The sequence below is a fragment of the Scyliorhinus torazame genome, chromosome 14 (assembly GCF_047496885.1).
Source record: "Scyliorhinus torazame isolate Kashiwa2021f chromosome 14, sScyTor2.1, whole genome shotgun sequence".
Lineage (NCBI taxonomy): Eukaryota > Metazoa > Chordata > Chondrichthyes > Carcharhiniformes > Scyliorhinidae > Scyliorhinus > Scyliorhinus torazame.
This window is the reverse complement of record NC_092720.1, coordinates 56,382,043-56,401,048: the sequence shown is the minus strand read 5'-3', so window position 1 is coordinate 56,401,048 and position 19,006 is coordinate 56,382,043. Positions and strand designations below refer to the sequence as shown.

General features: G+C 48.4%; 1 protein-coding gene and 1 long non-coding RNA gene across 3 annotated transcripts in view; one reads left to right on the top strand and one right to left on the bottom strand.

Annotated features, from left to right (window-relative positions):
• Positions 1 to 19,006, bottom strand: part of LOC140389746 (uncharacterized) — an 84,652-nt gene that overhangs the window by 39,834 nt on the left and 25,812 nt on the right. The window lies entirely within an intron of this gene.
• Positions 1 to 19,006, top strand: part of dcun1d1 (DCN1, defective in cullin neddylation 1, domain containing 1 (S. cerevisiae)) — a 125,752-nt gene that overhangs the window by 82,170 nt on the left and 24,576 nt on the right. For both annotated transcript variants that reach the window (XM_072474214.1, XM_072474213.1), the window contains one exon: positions 6,169 to 6,337. In XM_072474214.1, the coding sequence (XP_072330315.1) occupies positions 6,169 to 6,337 (169 nt within the window). The remainder of the gene's footprint in view (positions 1 to 6,168; positions 6,338 to 19,006) is intronic.

The following is a 19,006-nucleotide window of genomic DNA, read 5'->3' as shown; positions in this document are numbered from 1 at the left end:
GACTGCGCAATATTTAATTGGAGGAAATTACTGCATATCATAAGGAGATATAGAACATACAGTGCAGAAGGATGCCATTCGGCCCATCGAGTCGGCACTGACCAGAGCAGCCCTCACTTCCACCTTATCCCCCCAACCCAATAACCCCATCTAACCTTTTTGGACACTACGGGCAATTTAGCATGGATAATCCACCTAACCTGCATGTCTTTGGACTGTTGGAGGAAACTGGAGTACCCGGAGGAAACCCACGCAGACATGGGGGGAACGTGCAGACTCCGCACAGATAGTGACCCAACGGGGAATCGAACCTGGGACCCTGGCGCTGTGAAGCCACAATGCTAACCACTATGCTAGCGTGCTGCAACAGATGACCAAAAACTCAATTAAAGAGAATTTAAGCCATGTTTGAAAGGAGGAGAAGGAGAGGGAGGCAAATGGGTTTAGGACAGGAATTACAGACATTAGGCTCCAGGTAGCTGAAGGCATAGCTGAATGCATTTTTAAAAATATCGATATGAAGAGCCTTGACAACTATGAGAGGCTGAACCTGTCTGTCCACAGCTTTGTGTCTTATTTGACCAAGATTAGCTTCTGACCACATACTCATGCCTTCATTAAGGTTGCCTAATATCATCCGACTTCAGACCAGCTTGGCTCACCTGCTGATTGATCCCTTGTTCATGCCATTCTTGCTTCTAGATTTGACTACTCCATTGCACTTCTGTCTGGTCTCCCACAGAGGGGGCACGGTAGCAAAGTGGTTAGCACAGTTGCTTCACAGTTCCGGAGTCCCAGGTTCGATTCACGGCTTGGGTCACTGTCTGTGCGGAGTGTGCACTTTCTCCTCGTGTCTGCGTGGGTTTCCTCCGGGTGCTCCGGTTTCCTCCCACAGTCCAAAGATGTGCAGGTTAGGTGGATTGGCCATGCTAAACCGCCCTTCGTGTCCAAAAAGGTTGGGTGGGGTTGCTGGGTTACAAGGATAGGGTGGAGGTGTGGGCTTGGGTAGAGTGCTCTTTCCAAGGGCCGATGCAGACTCAATGGCCTCCTTTACACTGTGAATTCTAATGATTCTACCCTCTGTAAACTTGACATCAACCAAAACTCTGCTGCCTGCTCCAAGTCCCATTCACTAATGCACGTTATTGCTGACCTACATGGACTCCCAGGCAAGCAACGTCTTGATTTTAAATTACTTATGCTTATTTTAAAGTCCTCTATGGTCTTGCACCTTCTCTATCTCTAATCACCTTCAACACTACACCTAATTCTGTCTTTGAGCTCCTCCATGACAGTATTGGTAGAAGTAACCACCACACCATCCTTGTGGAGACAAAGTTCCGTCGTCACATGGAGGATACTCGTGTTTGGCACTACCACCGTGCTAAATGGGATAGACTTCGAACATATCTCGCAACTCGACTAGGCATCCGTGAGGCGCTATGGGCCATCAGAGTATTCAACTACAATCTGCAACCTCATGGCCCGGCATATCCCCTACTCTACCCTTGCCACCAAACCAGGGATCAATCCTGGTTCAATGAAGAGCATGCCAGGAGCAACACCAGGCATACCTAAAAACAAGTTATCAGCCTGATGAAGCTACGACACAGGACTACAAACAGCATAAGCAACAAGTAATAGACAGAGCTAAACTATTCCACAACGAATGTATCAGATCTAGGCTCTGTAGTCCTGTCATATCCTGCCATGAATGGTGGTGGATAATTAAACAACTCACTGGAGGAGGAGGCTCCACAAATATCCCCATCCTAAATAATAGAGGAGCCCAGTACATCTGTGCAAAAGACGAAGCTGAAACATTTGCAACAATCTGCAGCCAGAAGTGCCGAGTGGATGATCCATCTCGGTCTCCTCTGGAGATCCCCAGCATCACAGATGTCAGTCTTCAGCAAATACGGCTCACTCTACTCATATCGAGAACCAGCTGAAGGCGCTGGATACTGCAAAGGCTATGGACTCTAACCATATTCCGACAATAGTATTGAAGACTTATGCTCCAGAACTGGCCCCACCCCTAGCCAAGCTGTTCCAGTACAGCTACCACACTGGCATCTATCCAGCAATGTGGAAAATTGCCCATGTATGTCCTGTACTCAAGAAACAGGACAAATACAATTCAGCCAATTACTGGCCTATCCGTCTATTCCCTATCATCAGCAAAGTGATAGAAGGAGTCATCAACAGTGCGAAGAAACAGTACTAGCTCAGCAATGACCTGCTCATGGACGCTCAGTTTGGGTTCTCAGCTCCAGGACATCACTGCAGGAGTTCCTCAGAGTATTGTCCCAGGCCCAACCACCTTCAACTGCTTCATCAATAGCCTTCCTTCCTTCATAAGTGAGATCTGTAAACATGTTCAGCACCATTTAAGGCTCCTCAGATAATGTGGCAGTCCATATCAAAATGCATCAAGACCTGGACAATATCCAGGCTTGGGCTGACAAGTGGCAAGTTTCTTTCGCGCCACGCAAGTATCAGGCAATGACGATCTCCACCAAGAGAGTACCTAACCATCGCCCATGACATTCAATGGCATTACCATTGCTTAATCCCCCATAATCAACATCCTGGGGGTTACCATTGATCAGAAACTGAACTGGGTGCACTTCCCATCTGTGGGAAGTGCACCCATCTCCAGCTCCTCAGAAACCGCATGAGAGAACTGGAGCTGGATGGTATATACCGCAGGGCAAGAGTTATATCTGGGGGAAAGGCGATAATGATGCGATGAGGCAAGACTTGGGATTCATCGGATGGAGAGGAAAACTGCAGGGGATAGGCACAATGGAAATGTGGAGCTTGTTCAAGGAACAGCTACTGCGTGTCCTTGATAAGTCTGTACCTGTCAGGCAGGGAGGAAGTGGTCGAGCAAGGGAACCGTGGTTTACTAAAGCAGTCGAAACACTTGTCAAGAGGCAGAAGGAGGCTTATGTAAAGATGAGACATGAAGGTTCAGTTAGGGCGCTTGAGAGTTACAAGCTAGCTAGGAAGGACCTACAGAGAGAGCTAAGAAGAGCCAGGAGGGGACATGAGAAGTCTTTGGCAGGTAGGATCAAGGATAACCCTAAAGCTTTCGATAGATATGTCAGGAATAAACAAATGACTAGGGTAAGAGTAGGGCCAGTCAAGGACAGTAGTGGGAAGTTGTGCTTGGAGTCCGAGGAGATAGGAGAGGTGCTAAATGAATATTTTTCGTCAGTATTCACACAGGAAAAAGACAATGTTGTCGAGGAGAATACTGAGATTCGGGCTACTAGACTAGAAGAGCTTGAGGTTCATGAGGAGGTGTTAGCAATTCTGGAAAGTGTGGAAATAGATAAGTCCCCTGGGCTGGATGGGATTTATCCTAGGATTCTCTGGGAAGCTAGGGAGAAGATTGCTGAGCCTTTGGCTTTGATCTTTAAGTCACCTTTGTCTACAGGAATACTGCCAGAAGACTGGATGATAGCAAATGTTGTCCCCTTGTTCAAGAAGGGGAGTAGAGAACCCTGGTAACTATAGACTAGTGAGCCTTACTTCTGTTGTGGACAAAATCTTGGAACGGTTTATAAGAGATAGGATGTATAATCATCTGGAAAGGAATAAATTGATGAGAGATAGTCAACACGGTTTTGTGAAGGGTAGGTCGTGCCTTACAAACCTTATTAAGTTCTTTGAGAAGGTGACCAAACAGGTGGATGAGGGTAAAGCAGTTGATGTGGTGTATATGGGTTTCAGTAAAGCGCTTGATAAGGTTCTCCATGGTAGGCTACTGCAGAAAATACGGAGGCATGGGATTCAGGGTGATTTAGCAGTTTGGATTAGAAATTGGCTAGCTGGGAGAAGACAAAGGGTGGTGGTTGATGGGAAATGTTCAGACTGGAGTTCTGTTACTAGTAGTGTACCACAAGGATCTGTTTTGGGGCCACTGCTGTTTGTCATTTTTATAAATGACCTGGAGGAGGGCGTAGAAGGATGGGTGAGTAAATTTGCAGGTGACACTAAAGTCGGTGGAGTTGTGGACAGTGTGGAAAGATGTTACAAGTTACAGAGGGACATAGATAAGCTGCAGCGCTGGGCTGAGAGATGGCAAATGGAGTTTAATGCAGAAAAGTGTGAGGTGATTCATTTTGGAAGGAATAACAGGAAGACAAAGTACTGGGCTAATGGTAAGATTCTTGGCAGTGTGGATGAGCAGAGAGATCTCGGTGTCCATGTACATAGATCCCTGAAAGTTGCCACCCAGGTTGAGAGGGTTGTTAAGAAGGCGTACGGTGTGTTAGCTTTTATTGGTAGAGGGATTGAGTTTCGGAGCCATGAGGTCATGTTGCAGGTCAAAACTCTGGTGTGGCCGCATTTGGAGTATTGTGTGCAATTCCGGTCGCCGCATTATAGGAAGGATGTGGAAGCATTGGAAAGGGTGCAGAGGAGATTTACCAGAATGTTGCCTGGTATGGAGGGAAGATTTTATGAGGAAAGGCTGAGGGACTTGAGGCTGTTTTCGTTAGAGAGAAGGTGGTTAAGAGGTGACTTAATTGAGGCATACAAGATGATCAGAGGATTGGATCGGTTGGACAGTGAGAGCCTTTTTCCTCGGATGGTGATGTCTAGCATGAGGACATAGCTTTAAATTGAGGGGAGATAGATATAGGACAGATGTCAGAGGTAGGTTCATTACTCGGAGAGTAGTAAGGGCGTGGAATGCCCTGCCTGCAACAGTAGTGGACTCGCCAACACTAAGGGCATTCAAATGGTCATTGGATAGACACGTGGACGATAAGGGAATAGTGTAGATGGGCTTTAGAGTGGTTTCACAGGTCGGCGCAACATCGAGGGCCGAAGGGCCTGTACTGCGCTGTTATGTTCTATGGACTAACCATATTAATAGAGTGGCTATCAAAGCCACTCGGGCAGCACGGTAGCACAAGTGGATAGCACTGTGGCTTCACAGCGCCAGGGTTCCAGGTTCGATTCCCCGCTGGGTCTGTGAGGAGTCTGCACGTTCTCCCCGTGTCTGAGTGGGTTTATTGGGGTTATGGGGATAGGGTGGAAGTGAAGGCTTAAAGTGGGTCGGTGCAGACTCGATGGGCTAAATGGCTTCCTTCTGCACTGTATGTTCTATGTTCTAAAGCAGGTCAAAGACGAGGAATCCTATCACCTGCTGACCCCCCCTCCAAAAGCCTGTCCACCATCTACAAGGCACAAGTCAGGAGTGTAATGGAATATTCTCCACTTGCCTGGATGAGTGCAGCTCCAACAATACTCAAGAAGCTCAATACCATCCAGGACAAAGGAGCCCGCTTGATTACTACCCCTTCCACAAACATTCAATCCCTGCACCACTGACAAACGGCAGCAGCCGTGTGTACCATCTACAAGATGCACTGCAGGAACCCTCCAAGATTCCTTAGGCAGCACCTTCCAAACTCACGGCCACTGCCATCTAGAAGGACAAGAGTAGCAGATACCTGGGAACCCCACCATTTGGAGGTTCCCCTCCAAGTCACTCACCACCCCGACTTGGAAATATATCACCATTCCTTCACCGTCGCTGGGGCATAATCCTGGAACTCCCTAACAGCACAGTGTGTGTACCTACACCTCCGGGACTACAGTGATTCAAGAAGGCAACTCACCACCACCTTTTGAAGGGCAACGAGGGATGGCAATAAATGCTGGCCTAACCAGCGACTCCCACATCCCGTAAATGAATTTTAATCACTGCACAATTGATGATCATGCGTTCTGCTCTCTCTCTCTACATTTTATTATATTAAAAGTGCCATCTAAATTTAAATTCTATAAATGCAAGTCGATTGTTTTGCTAGTGGTCGCTGAGTGAAAGAATGTAGGCTGGGATATTGGGCGAATAATTCTCCATGTATGCTGGGCAAGCAAATCATTTTGGTAATGCTTTGCGATTTTTAATACCAATTTTCAATCCCACAATAAGTCTTTAACATCCCATTTGAAGCATGATCTCTCAAGATTTGAGCACTCCTCTGATGGTGCACCGATATGTCAGCCTAGGTTATATGCTCAAATGTAGCTTGAACTCTCAAAGTGCAGACTCAATTGTATGCATGCAGCCAACCGAGTTAGGTAGACAACCTTTTGAGAAAGTTTGGCATATTCTGGTAAACGTGTACTTTTCTTTACTTTTAGATCCGCAAGATGAAAATAAAATAGGAATAGACGGTATTCAACAGTTCTGTGATGATTTAGGATTGGATCCAGCCAGTATAAGTGTACTGGTTGTTGCATGGAAATTTCGAGCAGCCACACAATGTGAATTCTCAAAACAAGAATTCGTAGATGGTATGACAGAATTAGGGTAAGTAAAATAATGTATTTGTACATGTCTAGAAATAGAAATTCATGTTTGATATGCTTCTGTTCATGTGTCCACTATAAAACCCTACAAATCCATGTTGTAGTTATATGGATTTTAACAACTTGTTTTCATAGTACTAGCTTTTGAAAATTGATTCTGCAGATCAAAATCTTGGACTTGCCTTCTATTAAAGCAATTTTTACTTTCTAGGGTAACTTTAATAGCAAGGAGAATTACAGAGACCGAAAAAGGCCATAGCAGCTGTTAGCTGGAGTATTGAAACCCTGCTGCCATTTCCTGCATAGAGAAGGGATCTCATAGCTACATTTATACAGGGCTTCCCCAGATTGAAATAAAAAATTGAAGCTATATATGTAAGCAGTAATCACGTTCACACATTTATTTTGAAAAGATTTGATTACATTTGTTCGAATAATTGCAGTCGCTGAGCAAGTGCTGTACAATGAACTGATAGTGAATTTGCTCACATTCTGCATTGTGTGGGAATCATAGAATCGTAGAATCCCTTCGAGTCTGCATCGACCCTCTGAAAGACCACACTACCTTGGCACATGACCCCACCCTATCCCCGCAACCCAGTAACCCCACCTAACCTTTTGGACACTAAGGGACAATTTAGCATGATCAATCCACCTAACCAGCACTTCTTTGGACTGTGGGAGGAAACCGGAGCAGCCGGAGAAAACCCACGCAGGCACGAGGAGAATGTGCAAACTCCACACACACCATCACCCAAGGCAGGTCCCTGGTGCTGTGAGGCAGCAGTGCTAACCGCTAAGCCACCGTGCCGCCATTTGAATTAGTCCCTTGTTTTGTAGCCTGTCTTTAATTTCAGCAAAGTTTCCATTTATGGTGAAGACAGGATTCTAGTTTGTACCTCCCTTTGGAAAATAAATCATATTGGTCAGTTGTATTTGTCTTTCAAGATATTTTTTTCAACAACACGGAATTTGTTTGATCCGAAAACTTCAATTTTTAGCTTTTCAAGCATTTTTGCTATTAACTGCACTAATTTGTGTGATGGTTTGTCTTGAACTGCTATTCATTTTATAAATTTTTTTTTTTAAAAGGTAGATTATAAAAGGCTGTAATTAAAATTGTTATCTGTTGAAACAGATTTTTGCCTTCGTTATTAGGCTGAATTCTTCCATCCTGCCTGTGGTAGGCAGGAGGAGGAATCTAGCAGGAGCTATAAAGTTGGAAACCTTCCGGTGTAAAATCACTATAATTCTCCCAATAGCAGGTTAATGGTGGGTTAGCCTTCCTGCTGGCTGATGGCATCAATGCCATTTGCATTCATTTAAGTCTCACGAATGTTCATTAAGCTGGCAGCCAGTATCCCAACAGGGTTTCAAATCTTGTGTCACGTTAATGTGAAATTATGTTGGTCTAAAACTTGATTGATCAAGAGTGGCGTGCAAAAGGCAGTCCATAGTTTGCAAGAGATTTTGAGGTGAGTGCAGGACAGCCTTTATGCCAGAGTAGTGCAGTGCTCCTAATACAAAGAACAACAAAGAAGAAAGAACAAAGAAAAGTACGGCACAGGAACAGGCCCTTCGGCCCTCCAAGCCTGTGCCGACTAATGTGTGGTACTACACTCTGCTATGCAGGTTGGTTCCTGCCTCCATCTCCTTGACGAGCTGGTCTTCATGAACAGCATCGTGCTGCTGGACCCATAGGGGCTGGTTTAGCACACTGGGCTAAATCGCTGGCTTTTAAAGCAGACCAAAGCAGGCCAGCAGCACGGTTCAATTCCCGTAACAGCCTCCCCGAACAGGCGCCGGAATGTGGCGACTAGGGGCTTTTCACAGTAACTTCATTTGAAGCCGACTTGTGACCAGCGATTTTCATTTCATTTTCATTTCATTTCATGGACACTCCTGAGTCCAGGACACAGCTGACCATGATGTACCATCGCCCTGGGTCCGTGACTGTCCCTGTCGCCATAAACATCGTTCTCTTACTAATCAATATGGCTACCCCTCCCAGCCCTCGTCCTGTAACATAAATGGTCCGCCTGTTCCACCCAGCCCTTCCTTACCCGCAGTCGGTCATTCTCCGTAAGGTATGTCTCTTGGGGGAAGACTATGGCAGCTTTCAAACTTCTCAAATTGGCGAAGACTGGATCTTTTCACTAGGCCGTTAAGTCCCCTAACGTTCCAGGTGGAGGGTTTAGTTCCGCCCTCCCTCCCCTTCCTGCGGGATCAACCATACTTACCTGGTGGGCGCGCCCCTGCACTCTGGGGTTTCCCTTTGTTAGGGGGCCGTCCAAAATGGCCTTGGTCACCGTTCTTGCCATTAGACAGGACCCCTTTGTCCAGGGGGCACCCAACATGGCCACCAGCTGTGTGTACGCCATGTGGGTGAGCCCCTGCACTCGGTATTTCCCTTTTTTTAGCAACCTTCTAATGTGGCTGCTTGTGGCGCCATCTTGTTACTTCAACCTGCACACTACTTGCTAAAGCTAATCTGAGAGCCATCCCTATCTTTTCCCTATGCTTCCCCATTTTCCTCCCCTCTTTCCTCCTCTACTTCATCCTGAGCGTTGCCTTGCCTGCCCCTTGTCCAGGTAGTTTGTCCAAACAAACTTCTCTGCCTCTGCCAGGGTGTTGAAATAATGTTCCTTATTTTGGAACGTGACCCAGAGCCTGGCTGGGAACAGCATTCCAAATCTCACTCCACTCCTGTTGAGGACCAATTTTGCCTTTTAAAAAAATATTAGAGTACCCAATTCATTTTTTCCAAATAAGGGGCAATTTAGTGTTGCCAATCCATCTACCCTGCACATCTTTGGGTTATGGGCCAAAACCCACACAAACACTGGGAAAATGTGCAAACTCCACATGGACAGTGACCCAGAGCCGGGATCGAACCTGGGATCTCGGCGCCATGAGGTAACAGTGCTAACCACTGCGCCACCGTGCTGCCCCTCAATTTTGCCTGGTTGAACTCAGCCCTGCGCCTTGCCAGGTCTGCCCCAATGTCCTGGTAGACCCGGATTGCTGCTCTCCTTCGTCTGCCTTTCCCACCGCAGGATCCTCTCACGATCCTGATAACAATGTAGTTTCACAATTATTGCCCTTTGTTATTCCCCCGCTTTGGGCTTCGGTCAGAGCAATCTGTGCTTCCCAGCACATTGGGAAAGCTGCCACTCACGACTAGGTTACCCAACATTTGGACTATATAGTCAGTTGGGTCCCTGCCGTCGATCCCTTCTGGCAGGCCCATGATCTGGATATTCAGGCATTGGGACCTATTCTCATGGTCCTCTACTTTCCCCTTCAAGCTTCCCTGGTTCGCCACCAACCTTTTGACACTCCTGTCTCTCTGGTCCGTCGATGCCTTTTCCAGCTCGAGGATCGTCTTTCCCTGCGCCTCCACAGTCCATCAATCGCCATCTGCATGACGACCAGCGCCTCCGTCACTGCCACCTTGACCCTGGATTTCCACTTTTATTGCCTCCCTCATCACCATCAGTTCCTTTGCCAGGAATGTCTTCAATCCATCTCCGGGGGTGGTGGTGGTGTTCGGGTCATCAGTCTCCCTCTATCCAGGGTGGCCGGGGACCCCTTGTGGGTCCGCTGACTCGTCCACCCACTGCTCGTGGCCTTTCCCTCCACTTCTGCCATCTCTGCGGCCTCTTGGACTCCCGTTTGCTGGCATGATGATTCTGTCCTTTCCCTTTCTTAATTGTGGGTGAGATACAACTGAATTCTCGGGCTAATTTCGACTAAAAGTGCCTATTTGGCTATGTTCTGGAGGAGAGCCACCTGATGTGCGTCTGCTTAGCACATTACCGTCAATGGAGGACACCACTTCCTTTAACATCCTCCTTTAAAAGCCATCTTTTTGGCCAAACCTTTGCTCCATTCTCCTCATATCTTTTGACAGAAATCTTTGGATCTTTGACAGAAATCTTTGGATCCTCGCTGTCTTCAGGGGATGTCCCGGAGGACTGGAGAATAGCCAATGTTGTTCCTCTGTTTAAGAAGGGTAGCAAGGATAATCCCGGGAACTACAGGCCGGTGAGCCTTACTTCAGTGGTAGGGAAATTACTGGAGAGAATTCTTCGAGACAGGATCTACTCCCATTTGGAAGCAAATGGCCGTATTAGTGAGAGGCAGCACGGTTTTGTGAAGGGGAGGTCGTGTCTCACTAACTTGATAGAGTTTTTCGAGGAGGTCACTAAGATGATTGATGCAGGTAGGGCAGTAGATGTTGTCTATATGGACTTCAGTAAGGCCTTTGACAAGGTCCCTCATGGTAGACTAGTACAAAAGGTGAAGTCACACGGGATCAGGGGTGAACTGGCAAGGTGGATACAGAACTGGCTAGGCCATAGAAGGCAGAGGGTAGCAATGGAGGGATGCTTTTCTAATTGGAGGGCTGTGACCAGTGGTGTTCCACAGGGATCAGTGTTGGGACCTTTGCTGTTTGTAGTATATATAAATGATTTGGAGGAAAATGTAACTGGTCTGATTAGTAAGTTTGCAGACGACACAAAGGTTGGTGGAATTGCGGATAGCGATGAGGACTGTCTGAGGATACAGCAGGATTTAGATTGTCTGGAGACTTGGGCGGAGAGATGGCAGATGGAGTTTAATCCGGACAAATGTGAGGTAATGCATTTTGGAAGGGCTAATGCAGGTAGGGAATATACAGTGAATGGTAGAACCCTCAAGAGTATTGAAAGTCAAAGAGATCTAGGAGTACAGGTCCACAGGTCATTGAAAGGGGCAACACAGGTGGAGAAGGTAGTCAAGAAGGCATACGGCATGCTTGCCTTCATTGGCCGGGGCATTGAGTATAAGAATTGGCAAGTCATGTTGCAGCTGTATAGAACCTTAGTTAGGCCACACTTGGAGTATAGTGTTCAATTCTGGTCGCCACACTACCAGAAGGATGTGGAGGCTTTAGAGAGGGTGCAGAAGAGATTTACCAGAATGTTGCCTGGTATGGAGGGCATAAGCTATGAGGAGCGATTGAATAAACTTGGTTTGTTCTCACTGGAACGAAGGAGGTTGAGGGGCGACCTGATAGAGGTATACAAAATTATGAGGGGCATAGACAGAGTGGATAGTCAGAGGCTTTTCCCCAGGGTAGAGGGGTCAATTACTAGGGGGCATAGGTTTAAGGTGAGAGGGGCAAGGTTTAGAGTAGATGTACGAGGCAAGTTTTTTACGCAGAGGGTAATGGGTGCCTGGAACTCGCTACCGGAGGAGGTAGTGGAAGCAGGGACGATAGGGACATTTAACGGGCATCTTGACAAATATATGAATAGGATGGGAATAGAAGGATACGGACCCAGGAAGTGTAGAAGATTGTAGTTTAGTCGGGCAGTATGGTCGGCACGGGCTTGGAGGGCCGAAGGGCCTGTTCCTGTGCTGTACATTTCTTTGTTCTTTGTTTGTTCTTTTTTGACTTTGCCTGTTTTACTCCTGTATTTCATTTTTTTAAATTTAGAGTACCTAGTTCTTCTTTTCCAATTGAAGGCCAATTTAGCATGGCCAATCTACCTACGCTGGACATCTTTGGATTTGTAGGGGTGAGACCCACTCAGACACGGGAGAATGTGCAAACTCCACATGGACAGTGACCCAGAGCCAGGATCGAATCCGAGTCCTCAGCGCCATGAAGCAGCAGTGCTTGCCACCGTGCCCTTGTATTTCTCAGGCAACTTGGGACATTTTGCTACATAAAAGCAAATTGCTGCTGCTGATGCTCATAATGCAACTAAATGGGTGCAATTTATGCAGGCTTCCAAATGAATTGAACCAGTAGAGGAAATGGGTGGAGTACTTCAGGATGACTCCACATTCACTCTGGTACTTAATCCTCTATTTAAAAAAAAAATATATATTTTATTCAAATGTTTCAGTCAAACAAAGACAGTACAAAATTTTCCCCTTTTGCAACTTTAAAACAATATAAATAATGATGATGACCGTTTTTTTAAAGAATAAATAATATACTAACTAGACGGCAACTGCCAGCAACAAAAAATAAAAACTAGCCAATGTCAAAAATAATAAAGTCACAAAAACCAATATAAATAACTCATATACAAACACCTGTACAAAACCCCTGAGGGCCCGGATGCCCCCCCCCCCCCCCCCCCCCCCCCCCCCCGGTTGCTGCTGCTACCTTTCCCATTTCCCTTATCGTTCTGCGAGATAGTCGAGGAACGGTTGCCACCGCCTGGTGAACCCTTGAGCCAAACCTCTTAGTGCGTATTTTATCCGCTCCAGTTTTATAAACCCCGCCATGTCATTTATCCAGGCCTCCACGCCTGGGGGTTTAGCTGCTTTCCACATAAGTAATATCCTTCGCCGGGCTACCAGGGACGCAAAGGCTAAACATCAGCCTCTCTCGTCTCCTGCACTCCCGGCTCGTCCGCAACCCCAAATATCGCCAACCCCCAGCCTGGCTCGACCCGGACCCCCACCACCCTTGAAAGCACATTCGCCACCCCCACACAGAACCCATGCAGTACCGGGCATGACCAAAACATGTGGGTGTGGTTCGCGGGGCTCCCCGTGCATCTCCCGCACCTATCCTCCACTCCAAAAAATCTACTTAACCTTGCTCCAGTCATGTGCGCCCTATGTAGAACCTTGAATTGTATCAGGCTGAGCCTGGCGCATGAGGACGAAGAGTTTACCCTACTTAAGGCATCTGCCCACAGCCCCTCCTCAATCTCTTCCCCTAGCTCCTCTTCCCATTTTCCCTTCAGCTCCTCCACCATCGTCACCCCCTCGTCTCATTTCTCTGTATATATCTGATACCCTACCATCCCCCACCCATGCCCCCGAGATCACTCTGTCCTGAATCTCTTGCGCTGGGAGCCGCGGAAATTCCCTCACCTGTTGCCTCGCAAAAGCCCTCAGTTGCATATATCGAAATGCATTCCCCGGTGGCAACCCATATTTTTCTGTCAGTGCTCCCAGACTCGCAAACGTCCCGCCTAGGAACAAATCCTTCAATTTCACAATCCCTGCTCTCTGCCAAGCTTTAAATCCCCCATCTATCTTCCCCGGGACGAACCTGTGGTTGTTCCTTATCGGGGACCTCACCGAGGCACCCGTCACTCCCTTATGCCGTCTCCACTGCCCCCAAATTTTCAGCGTTGCCACCACCACTGGACTTGTGGTGTATTTCTTCGGGGAGAACGGTAAAGGCGCCGTCGCTAATGCTTTTAGGCTGGTTCCCCTACAGGACGCCATCTCTAGTCTTTTCCACGCCACTCCCTCCCCTTCCCCCATCCACTTGCATACCATTGATATGTTGGCGGCCCAATAATAGTCACTTAAACTCGGCAGTGCCAGTCCCCCCCCTATCCCTACTACGCTGCAGGAACCCCCTCTTCACTCTTGGGGTCTTCCCAGCCCACACAAAACTCATAATGCTCTTATCTACTTTCTTGAAAAAGGCCTTTGTAATCATCACAGGGAGGCACTGGAACACAAAAAGAAACCGTGGAAGGACCACCATTTTAACCGCCTGCACCCTACCCGCCAGTGACAGGGGCACCATGTCCCATCTCCTAAAGTCCTCTTCCATCTGCTCCACCAATCTTACTAAATTAAGCTTATGCAAGGTTCCCCAGTTCCTGGCCATCTGGATCCCTAGGTACCGAAAATCCCTTGTTACTCTCCTCAACGGCAAATCATCTATTCCCCTGCCCTGTTCCCCAGGGTGCATCACAAACAGCCCACTCTTCCCCATATTCAATTTATATCCTGAAAATTCCCCAAACTCCCTGAGTGTCTGCATTATCTCGGGCATCCCCTCCACTGGGTCCGCGACATACAACAACAAATCATCCGCGTATAGTGACACCCGGTGCTCTTCTCCTCCCCTAAATACTCCCCTCCACTTCCTAGAGCCTCTCAGCGCTATGGCCAGTGGCTCAATTGCCAACGCAAACAGTAACGGGGACAGAGGACATCCCTGTCTTGTCCCTCTGTATAGACGGAAGTGGTCAGATCTCTGCCTATTTGTAATCACACTTGCCACCGGGGCCCTGTATAGAAGCTGAACCCATCCAATAAACCCCTCTCCAAATCCAAATCTCCTCAACACTTCCCACAGGTAATCCCACTCCACTCTATCAAATGCTTTCTCTGCATCCATCACCACCACTATCTCCGCCTCCCCCTCCGGCGGGGGCATCATCATCACACCCAACAGCCTCCGTATGTTAGTGTTCAATTGTCTCCCCTTAACAAACCCCGTTTGATCCTCGTGAACCACCCCCGGGACACAATCCTCCATCCTCGTCGCCATCACCTTGGCCAGAAGCTTGGCATCTACATTCAGGAGGGAGATAGGCCTGTAAGACCCGCACTGCAGCGGGTCTTTGTCCCTTTTCAAGAGCAGCGATATCGTCGCCTCCGACATCGTCCAAGACTTCCTTGGCCTCATTAAAGGTTCTCGTCAGAAGCGGGGCCAGCAGGTCCACGTATTTCCTATAAAATCCCACCGGGAACCCATCTGGTCCCGGGGCCTTCCCTGCCTGCATGCTCCCAATCCCTTTTACCATCTCCTCCACCTCAATCTGTACTCCCAGTCCTGTCCTCTCCTGCTCCTCAACCTTCGGGAATTCCAACTGGTCTAGGAAGTGCATCATTCCCTCCTTCCCTTCCGGGGGCTGAGCCTTATACAGCCTCTCATAAAATGCCTTAAACACCCCGTTCACCCTCTCCGCTCCCCGTTCCATCTCCCCCTCCTCGTCCCTAACCCCTCCAATTTCCCTCGCCGTCCCCCTCTTCCTCAGTTGTTGGGCCAGTAACCGGCTCGCCTTCTCTCCGTACTCATACTGCACTCCCTGTGCCTTCCTCCATTGTGCCTCCGCCTTGCCCGTGGTCAACAAATCAAATTCCGTGTGCAACCTTCGTCTTTCCCTGTATAGTCCTTCATCCGGGGCCACCGCATACTGCCTATCCACCCTCAAAATTTCTCTCAACAATCTCTCCCTCTCTTTGCTCTCTTGTTTCCCCTTATGGGCCCTTATGGAAATCAGTTCCCCTCTGACCACCGCCTTCAGTGCTTCCCAGACCACTCCCACCTGAACCTCTCCTTCGTTATTAATCTCCAGATACCTTTCGATACATCTCCTTACCCTTACACACACACCCTCGTCCGCCAACAATCCCATATCTAATCTCCACAGTGGGTGCTGTTCCTTTTCCTCTCCTACTTCCAGATCTACCCAATGTGGGGCATGGTCCGAAATGGCTATAGCCGAGTACTCCGTCCCGGCCACCTTCGGGACCAGCGCCCTTCCCAGGACAAAGAAGTCTATCCGAGTATACACCTTGTGGACATGGGAGAAGAAGGAGAACTCTTTACTCCTAGGCCTAGTAAATCTCCAGGGATCCACTCCTCCCATCTGCTCCATGTAGTCCTTGAGCACCTTGGCCGCTGCCGGCCTCCTCCCGGTCCTAGACCTGGACCGGTCCAGCCCTGGATCCAGCACCGTGTTGAAGTCTCCCCCCATTACCAAGTTTCCCGCCTCCAGGTCCGGGATACGCCCCAGCATACGCTTCATGAAGTTGGCATTATCCCAGTTCGGGGCATATACGTTCACCAGAACCACCGCCTCACCTTACAATCTGCCACTCACCATCACGTATCTACCCCCACTGTCCGCCACTATGGTCCACGCCTCAAACAATACCCGTTTCCCCACTAATATTGCCACCCCTCTATTTTTCGCATCCAAGCCCGAGTGAAATACCTGTCCCACCCATCCTTTTCGTAATCTGACCTGATCCGCCAGTTTCAGATGCGTCTCCTGCAGCATGACCACATCTGCCTTTAATTTCTTTAGGTGCGCAAGTACCCTTGCCCTCTTAATCGGCCCATTCAGCCCTCTCGCGTTCCACGTGATCAGCCGGGTTGGGGGGCTCTTTACCCCCCCCCCTTGTCGACTAGCCATCCCCTTTTTTAGACCAGCTCCTCACCCGGTTCCCACGCACCCACTTGTCCCCCCAACGGTGTCCTCCCGTCCCGACCATCCCATCCCGTAGCAGCTCCCCCTTCCCGTTAACAGCAGCAACCCAGTTACCCCCCCCCCCCCCAGTACCCCCCCGCCCCCCCGCTAGATCTCCCTCTAGCGTGATTGCTCCCCCCATGTTGCTTCCAGAAGTCAGCAAAATCTGGCTGACCTCGGCTTCCCCCGTTTATCCTCAGCCTCCCATTGTGTAAGGCTCCCTCCTTCCTGCGCCCCCTTTTCCCGCCACAATTACCATAGCGCGGGAGCAAAGCCCGCGCTTCCCACTCGGCCCCGCCCCAAATGGCGCAGCTCCCTTTCTCCTTCCCCCTGTCCTTCCCCACCGGCGCCCACAGTTCACCATACCCCCCCCCCCCTATCGAGGGGAAAGATAAAATTTCCCCCCCCCCCCTTCCAATTCCCAGTCCCACGCAATCACACCACTATTTTATTACAAAAGTTCTTTCTCTCTTCAGTCTAGTCCAGCTTCTCCTCTTCAATGAATGTCCACGCCTCTTCTGCCGTCTCGAAGTAGTGGTGTTTCCCTTGATGTGTAACCCACAGTCTCGCCGGCTGCAGCATACCAAATTTAACTTTCTTTCTATGGAGCACCGCCTTGGCCCGATTGAAACTCGCCCTCCTTCTCGCCACCTCCGCACTCCAATCCTGGTACACGCGGATCACCGCGTTCTCCCACCTGCAGCTCCGTGTCTTTTTCGCCCATCTCAGGACCATCTCCCTGTCTTTATAGCGGTGAAACCTCACCACTATAGCTCGAGGTATTTCTCCCGCTTTCGGTCTTCTCGCAAGGACTCGATATGCTCCCTCCACTTCCAAGGGGCCCGTCGGGGCCTCCGGTCCCATTAAGGAATGAAGCATCGTGCTCACATATGCCCCGACGTCCGCTCCCTCTGCACCTTCGGGAAGACCCAAAACTCTTAGGTTCTTCCTCCTCGAGCTATTTTCCAGGCCTTCCAGCCTCTCTATACACCTCTTATGCAGTGCCTCGTGTGTCTCTGTCTTCACCACCAGGCCCTGTATTTCGTCCTCATTTTCGGCAGCCTTTGCTTTCACGCCATGAAGCTCCAATTCTTGGGTCTTCTGTGCCTCCTTTAGCCCCTCAATCGCCTGCAGCATCGGGGCCAGCACCTCCTTCTTTAGCTCCTCAACATATCTCCGAAGGAACTCTTGTTGTTCCGGGCCCCATACCAAACGGCCTCCCTCCGCCGCCATCTTGCTTCGTGCTTCCCTTCCTTGCCGCTGCTCCAGAGGATCCTCTGCAATCCGGCCACTATTATCTCCTTTCTCCATGTACATCCGGGGGGGGGATTCCCTTCTGTTTCACCGCACAATGGGTTTAGCCGTCAAAAATTGCCGTTGGGGCTCCCAATAAGAGCCCAAAAGTCCATTCAAACGGGAGGTGCCGAAACGTGCGACCTAGCTGGCCATCACCGCACCCGGAAGCCCCTTAATCCTCTATTACAATACATTGATCCAGGTTTCAACAAATTTTGACAATCTTGGTAGTCTTTGTTGCCTCATGCATATTAACATTATCCTATTGAACACTGCCTAAAAGAACAATAGGGATTCTGTTCCAAGTTTAGGAATTGTACTTTACTGTCACATTTAAACACTGTTGATGTTGCCCAAAGATGTGAAGGACTAATGACTGCTGAATTGGATGTTTAAAAAAAAAAAATGCAGGCTTGGAGTTAGCAGTCAGTGACGAAACAAAGATGCTTGCTGATGACTGCAAAGAAAGCTGTATGCAAAGATTTAGCAGTCTCTGTGAATTTCTCCTTTCTCGACATTAGTTTGAATCTTGCTCCTGGCCAAGGGGATCTCCAAATGACAGTAACATTGATGTCATCATAGATCTTCAAATGGAAAAAGTCCATTATTGGAGAGTTGAATTTGGAGGATTGATTTCGTAAACTTGCCTTGTATTCCCTTGAGTATAAGTGTTTGAGCTGTCATCAAGGTGCTTAAAGTTTTAAAAGGATTTGTTTGAGTTGAAAGGAATATTTTCTCTAGTGGAGTAATTGATGGTAAGGGAGGTGGCACGACCTAAAATAAGAGTGGGGACATTCGGGTGAAAAATCATGAAGCACTTTTCATACATGGCAGTGTAAATTTGTATGTTATTCCCCCTAAAGGCTGTGACTGCCTGGACAATTGCTGCTGTCAAGTCTGAAATTTATTTTTGTTAAATAAGGGTATTGAGGGATATGGATGCAGCAAAGGTGGGAAGGTGGTGTAGCGATGCAGAGCAGCCATGTTCAAAATGAATCGTGTAGCAGGCCCAAGAAGGGCTGAATGGCCAACTGTTGTCACAAAAGCAAAATACTGCAGCTGTGGAAACGTAAAATATTAACAAGATGTCGGAAATACTCCAGCATGTCAGGCAGCATCTGTGGAGAGAACAATTATGACCCTGTCAGAAAAGATGGAACGTTGTCCTGAAACATTAATTTAATACTTTCAGCTTTCTCCCGATCTTCTATCTTCAACTTTTATGGCTTTGGAGGTATTTGCAGTGGCCAATAAAATGGGTCGGTTATGAGGGGACACAAGTTCAATGCCAGGGTGGGAGGTTCAGGGGGGATTTGAGGGGAAACCTTTTTCCCCAGAGGGTGGTGATGGTTTGGAAG